Source organism: Anopheles aquasalis, chromosome 2 (genome assembly GCF_943734665.1).
Source record: "Anopheles aquasalis chromosome 2, idAnoAquaMG_Q_19, whole genome shotgun sequence".
NCBI lineage: Eukaryota > Metazoa > Arthropoda > Insecta > Diptera > Culicidae > Anopheles > Anopheles aquasalis.
In genome coordinates, this window is record NC_064877.1 from 70,383,147 (window position 1) to 70,390,646 (window position 7,500).

Here is a 7,500-nt window from a genome sequence, read left to right on the forward strand (position 1 = left end):
ATGGTTCTAGTTCCATCTCGAACCGATGCTCGTTCGGATCGGGTTGCATTCCGGTAATATCCGCGTGGTAACTATCGTTCGCTAGATAGAAGTGCGGGAACGAGATGGTGGCCGGCGCACCGAACTTACACTCCGACACATCCATTGCCCCGTTGTCGAGCACGGGACACTCGTCCTCGGGTGCGGTACACTGGCAAGCGGTTTCCTCGTAGTGTACCCCATTGTCGAACATGCGATCGTTCCCGATCCAGCGCAACCCCGCAATCCCATACCGTTCCACCTCGTCCAGGTACTGCAGTGTCACCGAACTGCACACATCCGGCGCGAATACGGTCACGTTCGGTGGGGTGCCCCGTAATCGGCCAAACGGTGGCCACACCTCACCGGTTGTCCCTCGGATCGTGCCGCAGGTATCACGATAGTAGTCGGTCCGATTTGCCCCGTTCCAGAGCCGCATCACTCCAGTGTTCTGCACGTGATCCGCTCCGGTGCCTACCTGGAAGGTACCGTCGTACGTTTCACTTTCATTCCGGCCGAAAAACCAGCCAAACCTATCGTACGGTGGCAGCTTGATCGGTGGCCGTTGGTCTTCCGGAATTTGGTCAATCAGTGACAGCAGCGCACGGAGCAGTGGATCATCGTACCCATCGAAGATCATCTCCCGGACGGGCACATCGTAGAAGGGGCTGGTGATGATGTTGTTCAGCATGATCACTCCATCCACGAACGGCAGCAGTGGATCATCGCGTAGCGCATAACCGACAGTCTGTAAAAGCGGGAAGCGAATGGAGTTGGTGGTTCAATGCGGTCACAATGTATGCAGCTATGGCGCCGAATGGGCCTGCTTTGGCCGCAAAATGTTACCACTAGCACCGGATTGATCGTCACAACGCGATCAGTTTCATAGTTCCCAACCGTTTTCTCCGGCACGGGATACCAGATGCGTCGCTGCTGGAAGGTTAGCGTATCGTTGTCGTTCCACTCCAGGTTGGCGCGCTCGTGCACCTCGACGAACGTGTACGGTCCCAGCTGCTCCAGGTGAGGCTTATAATTGTCTCCCTGCCGGTAGTCCTGCGCATTCGTCCAGTTCCACAGGTAAATTTGCAGCTCCGTTTCGATCGGTGGATCGATCCAGTTCTTGTACACCTCGGTGCCCGGTTCCAGCACAAACTCTTGCTTCGCGATGCTCCATATCAATGCGGGCCACAGGAAACCGAACCCGATCGCAAACACACACGTTCCGACTGCTCCACCAACTGCCCACAACCGCTTGGCCGTGGGAGAACGATTTGAGCAACAGCCCATGCTGCTAATTCAGCAGCGTTCCAGCCGTCTCCTTGCTCTTTTCTACTTGCTCTTGCTCCGGAGGTCGGTCCGTAGTGCACGTGACGACTGCGCGAAGGATAATGCCAGGTAGATCGCATTGGTGCGCTCCATGATATTAGTATCGCTATTGAGCTGCATTGTATTGAGTGATGAAATGCTTTGGATTAAGATAAGATAAGATAATCGTCTCATCGTAGACCAATCGACTTGCTTTACACATGGGGATAAGCGTGCTCAGAGATTGGAGTGTTGGAGTCTGGGAATAGCGAACTGGCAACCGAATCAATACAGTTCCGTGCGTCAGCTCGGGATTCACAAACCTTAACCGGATGCATTGCCGATCGATGGTGACCTACCCTAGGACAATAGTAAATATATTGTTCAGCCGATTAATCGGTTTACTATCGGCTTTGTATCGGCCGTGTTTTGGGCTGATTAGCTTCTGCACCACTAATCGCTGAGCAATAAAGGCACCGCGATCGATTGATTGTCGGTTCCATATTTTGGTGCAGGAATGGAGGCATTTTCTTACACGAAAGTCCTTTTTTCAAGTTGTACTACTTTTTTTAAAGATGTAGCACAACTTTTACCAAAAATTGTTTCGTGTTTCTCGAACTCCACAAAACAAATCGATGGGCAATTGTGTTTTTGTCGCAACGAACTGAATTAAAGTAAACGGAAAAGAATTAGGAGATAAACTCTGGGAAGCATAAAGTGCAACAAACAGATGAATTGTATAGAATGACACATGCTCCATTTTATTCACGGATTCACGGATGACCGCTCTTCGTAATGCTTCCTAATTCTCAAATTGTGGCTCCATAGCCGCTTCTTGACTCGTTCGTTTAATTTGTAGCTGTATTTCCAAAGATATCAGTTCTTTAGTAGTAGTAGAGTAGTAAAAGGATTTCAAATCTCTACTGAATCTCAATATTGAGTTCGGCCCATAAAACTCTTCAACCGAAACCTAATATAAATCGATATTCGATCGCTGGAAACGAAGGGATCAATAAATAACACCTTCCCTGCATTGTATCGTTCGTCGCAGGCCTTTTCTACTCAGTGTGACACGAATGCGAATATAAAACGTATGATTCTTCGATTTGTTAGGTACAGGAAATTTTGTTATTCAAAATTATCATATATTATGAGAGGGTACCCGGCTACGAAGCTGACGGACACCGTTTACAGATTTCTTCATTCTTCCTTATCGTTTCTTCGCCACTCACTTTCTATACAGTCGCAAATATAGGAATAGGAAAAATAGTTCTTTGCTTTGCATCATTAAATAATGTTCTCTCTGATATTTTGCTAACGTTGCTCTGCTGACTGTTTGATTAGTGTATGTTTTCATAAAACAATCAGAACATTTTCATTTCGCTTTTGCTTCATATTACTAACGCCTAACAACTAACGTGCAAGCTATGGGACTGTTCTTCTGCTGCTGCTGCTGCTGCTGCTGCTGCTGCTGGAAAAAGATATTAGTAGATTCCCCAGATCACGCTCTTCCAGCAGTAACCTTTCGAGAATTCGAATTCTGTTCAATCGTCTAACACTATTGTGGTTCTTTGCATGGTATTTTAACCGTGAACATCGTTCGCTGGTGATCTTCGTTTATACTGGTAGAAGTAGTAGACATCGTAGTAGTACATCGATTTGATACTATCGACTTGTGATACCAACAATCAGTGCGAGCGACCTCTGCTTTATTTCCTTTGTCAATTTACTTTTATTCATTTATATCACCCTTTCCAGCACCGGAGCAATCGTGGCGCAACCCTGTAGCTGCTGTTGGGTTTAAGTGAAGAGATTCCATCGCGTTGGGATGGTTGGCTTTTTGGTTTTCTACCACGCTCTTTGATCGGGTAATGATAAGAATCGCAAAATATGCCTTTAGGTCTGTGTGTATTCATCTAGATTTTCCGAAATTGCTAAACGTCTAACACAGCATTATAGATCCTATTATGTTCCATACGTTCGCATGATTTTTGAGTAGGTAAGATTATGTCATGCTATTCCGTTTTCCGTTGTCAAAGGGTGTTAAAACGAATCTAATGTTCAACGCTATTACTCACAGTGATCAATCTTCGTTTATCATATCTAGTTTTATTGTGCTTCATCGGGCCGATAATGGTATATACGATAACAGCTCACTGGCGGTTTAAATACATTTTTAAAGAAACATTGAAAATAATTCTGTGTTGGCTTAGACATTGGAGGCATGTATGCTAGAGCTAGCATTCTAACTGATACCCCTCACCTTACAGCCTTTCGATTTACTCATTCGAAAGAGTTACAACAACAACCTTGGCTGCTCTAGCAAGCACCCCGCCCCCATCGAGCCACTTTGACGATCGCATGCTACATCTTTACCTTGAGACGAAAACATTCGATAACGATTTCCCCCGCGCGGCAAATCGTTTTGTTGATAAAGCTGGATGAAATCAAGTAAACCAATAAATTACAGACGCATGAAACGAATCCATTCCGTTCCTGTTACAACAAGCCACATTTACCATCGCAAGTAAAAGTGGAATTGTATTCCTTACAAACCAACAGGGAGGGTTAATACCACATCTTTACAGAAAGCGCTGATTTGAAACAACTCCGTAAGCAACGATGCAAACATTACATTAAAAACAGGATGCCCAAATGTATACCGACTGGCTTCGCCTACGTATTGAGCGAGAATGAGATTGTAATAATCGAGCACAGGGGCAGTTTGATGCCGAACCGAACCACCACGTCTCCTTACAATTAGTATTATTTTTATAGATTGGCGTGATGAGAATGATGTTGCTGCTGTTGTGCATGATGTGCATGATGTTGCGTTACCGACGATGAGGAAGGTAGCGAGGATGGACCGCTTGTGGTGGCTAGCATTGCCCCGGCACTATCACCGCCCAGAATTTGCTCCTGGAGCTCGATCTTGATGCGAATGTCTTCCCGCTTCTGCTGAATATGCAGCAGCTCCTCACTTAGATCATTGCATATTCGCAGTAGCAGCAAATTTTGCTCCTTGAGCTGCTTCAAAACATCCGGCATGACGGGCGGTGGATCGGCACTCTTGAAGCGTACCTGCCGCAGGCTATCGCTCAGCGCCGAAATGCGCTTGTCGTAATCCGTCGCACCAAGCGAATTAGGCTGAGCGGTCGCACCGCCCGAACATTCGACGCTGCGAGACGTAACTAATGGTGGCTGCTGCTGCTGTGGCGGTGACTGCGAGCTACGCTGGCTCGACAATGGTTTCCGGTATACCTCAAAGGCGCTCTGCCGAGGAGTGTTATGCATAACGAGCGACTTTGGTAGCGTGCCCGAGCTGCGTGGTGGCGTGGAATGATGCGTCATATTACCGGCTGCATCCAGATGGATTGTGGTGATGTTGCTCGGGTCACCCAACGGCTAGATCGATAGACAACAGGTCAACATTGGCTTTCAATTGATTAAGCACGCTCGGTTTACTAATACTTACCACTGCTCCTCGGTATCCGCCGGTGGTGCTAGGAAAGTGCGTAAAATCCGCAAACGCATGGTGATGGTGAGCAGCGGCAGTACCAGCTTGCTGCTGATCGGTTGGTGGTGCCGGTGGAGTGTTTACCCTCGGTGGCACTTCCGGCGGTGGCGGCATCTTGAGGGGAGCCGCATTACTACCTAGCTTCAGTTTGTTCAGATCTAGACTGCTGCTGCGCGTGTGTCGATGAGCAGATGGTCTCGGTGGTGGCAACGGTGGTGGCGGTTGCTGCTGATCGACGGATGCTTTCTTCGCTAAGGTTGATGCTGTTGCCGCCGTCGCAACCGTTCCCCCAACAATTCCAGAGTAACCGGACCCATCGAGTGATATCGTCATCGTCGCATCATTTGACGATAGCATACTACCGCCAACGGATTCCCGCTGTGGTGGAGGAGGAATAGCACCAACACCCTTCGATGGTGGCTTTTTCGGTTGTGGTCTCTGGATGGCACGTAAATCACTGCTGTTTGTGAGCGAATCGCGTGGTGTCGCGTGGTGTGAGTGTTGCTGCTGCAGAGAGGTTGCTGCTTGCTTTGGGTTCGCTTCATCGGACTGCTGACCAGCAGCAACGAGCAGGTTGGCCGTACCATGATTAACATCACTATAGACTAGACTGCTACTATCAATCGCTTCAGCACCTGGAAACGAGATCACAATTTGATCGCAACGAGGTTGCCAATTTACCCCCTCTTCCTTTCCTGCCCTCTCGTTCTTACCTACGGGGGTGACGCGCAGCGGAACTGGATGCAAAATTTGCGGATCGGAAACGATCGCTTGCGTCGTACGCTGCAGGTCAAAGTTAACCGGTTTCGGCCCCGGACTAGAGACGTTCGATGTTGGGGATTCCATGAACTTGGTCCATTCTTTCGTCGTCGAGTTCCATTCCTGGTCGGGTAAGACAAAGATGAAGGGATTGTGACCGTAAGTTGAGCGAATGTACTAACACTTGTACTAAAAACACACAAAGTGGGTCGTCGAATTCGATTACCTTTTGTTGCTTCGTACCAACATTCGGGGGCGTTACAACTTGATCCAACGGCTGTTTTGTTGCACCCTGGTAGTTGTTTTGCTGTTGTGTGGCCGCTTGCGTCAGTATAGGAGGCGAGATGTTTGGCGGTGTTTTACGGCCACCGACAGCCACGGATGCAGCCGTTGTCACGGCAGCGCTGCTACCACTTGTATTACTGCCACTGCTACCGCTGCCCTTGGTGGCAAGCGCCACCGACCCGGAACCGGTCCCTGTGGCACCCGAAGATACCGATCCGGACGGTGGACTGTCGTGCGATGCAGGGATCGCCGCACTCGTGCCCGCCGTCGTTGCGGTTGCTGTCACAAAAGCGAGCGAATCCGGTACCGGTACCATACGCTGGTAGTCTTTGGCAACGAATCGTTTCCGGTTGGTCGTGCTCGCATCCACCACATTATCATCGCTTTCGAGATGTAGCAGATCAGCTTCGGCTGGTTCCGATCGTTCGGTGATGTTACCACCATTACTGCTGGCGGCACCGGTTGCACTTCCTCCGGTGATAGTAGCAGTCACTACTGATGATCCGCTACCACTAGTGGAACTCTCGCTACCGCCAACTGTAGCCGATGACGGTGCACCCGGTTGCAGTAAAGAATGTTGAAGTAGCTTGGGCAGCAGACAGGGTGGTAGCGAAGCAGGTACGGGTATGTTGTTCCTTCGCAGCACCACCAGATGCATGGCGGCCGTAAATTCAGCCAAATTGAGGGCACCATCTCGCGTCACATCACACATCTGCCAGATGTGACGAAGTTCGTCGATTGGGATGCGCGACTTTTCAAAAAACACCCTGCACAGTACAGAGACACGGAAAGAAAGAGAGTGAATGTTTGTCACAAGAAAACGTACCATACCACTCACACCTACCTGGCGACGGGTCCAGTGACCAATCCGTGTATATCGGGCTGAATAGTACGGAACTGCTTCAGATAGTAGTCCTTCTGCGTTTGAGAGATTTGGTAAAAGTATTCTAGATCAATCTCTTGCTCCTCTTCCTCGTCGCTACTATGCCGATCTGATGATTCTTCCTCCGTGCCAAGTAGCTGGCGCTGCTCTTCACAGACCAACCCCTGCCAGAGATTCTGATTGGCCCAAGGACGCTCCGCAACGCTGTTCGTCGGCGTTGGACTGTCACTCGCTGTGCTCCAGGCTTCCGGTGAACCACCGGTAGTGGCACCTCCACCCATGGGGTGAGTTCCGCCCACCATCACAACGCCACCGCCCTTCAGCATGCCAACCATGTTGTGCCGTTCGTTCCGAGCTATACTTCCTGGGACCATCGCTGACGATGCTGCTGTTGAAGCTGGTTCGTGATCGTTATGTTCCACCTCCGAGTCGGTGCTCGGTTGGTCGGAGTTTGTCTGTTCACCGCCTGTCGAGGTGCTGCTGTCTTGCGCCGATCCTCCGATTGTCGATACCGGTTCACTAAGCGGTAGATGATTCCCGGTGACGATACTAGCTACACTGGATCTATGTTTCACCTCTACGTAACCATTTCGCTCGCTGGTACCGGCGTTGCCAAGGGCCGCCGCGGTATTGGACACGGGATCGATACTGCTTGTTGTTGGTCCAATAGGATCGATCCAGCTAAACTTCGGCAGTGGAAGGTTGTACGAACTGGTCAGTATTTCCTCTCGCA

At 49.5% G+C, this 7,500-nt stretch overlaps 2 protein-coding genes across 2 annotated transcripts in view; both read right to left on the minus strand.

Annotated features, from left to right (window-relative positions):
* LOC126572328 (protein croquemort-like) overlaps positions 1-1,391 on the minus strand; it is a 1,997-nt gene extending 606 nt beyond the window's left edge. Inside the window, exons 1-2 of the mRNA XM_050231552.1 lie at positions 865-1,391; positions 1-766 (exon numbers count right to left, since the gene is read on the minus strand). The exon at positions 1-766 is cut by the window's left edge and continues 70 nt beyond it. Coding sequence (XP_050087509.1) covers positions 1-766; positions 865-1,305 — 1,207 coding nt within the window. The 5' untranslated portion in view covers positions 1,306-1,391. The remainder of the gene's footprint in view (positions 767-864) is intronic.
* Positions 1,392-2,785: 1,394 nt separating this feature from the next.
* Positions 2,786-7,500, minus strand: part of LOC126572326 (uncharacterized) — a 7,184-nt gene continuing 2,469 nt past the window's right edge. The window contains exons 2-6 of the mRNA XM_050231549.1: positions 6,729-7,500; positions 5,826-6,651; positions 5,554-5,722; positions 4,799-5,475; positions 2,786-4,728 (exon numbers count right to left, since the gene is read on the minus strand). The exon at positions 6,729-7,500 is cut by the window's right edge and continues 103 nt beyond it. Of these exons, the coding sequence (XP_050087506.1) occupies positions 4,096-4,728; positions 4,799-5,475; positions 5,554-5,722; positions 5,826-6,651; positions 6,729-7,500 (3,077 nt within the window). The 3' untranslated portion in view covers positions 2,786-4,095. The remainder of the gene's footprint in view (positions 4,729-4,798; positions 5,476-5,553; positions 5,723-5,825; positions 6,652-6,728) is intronic.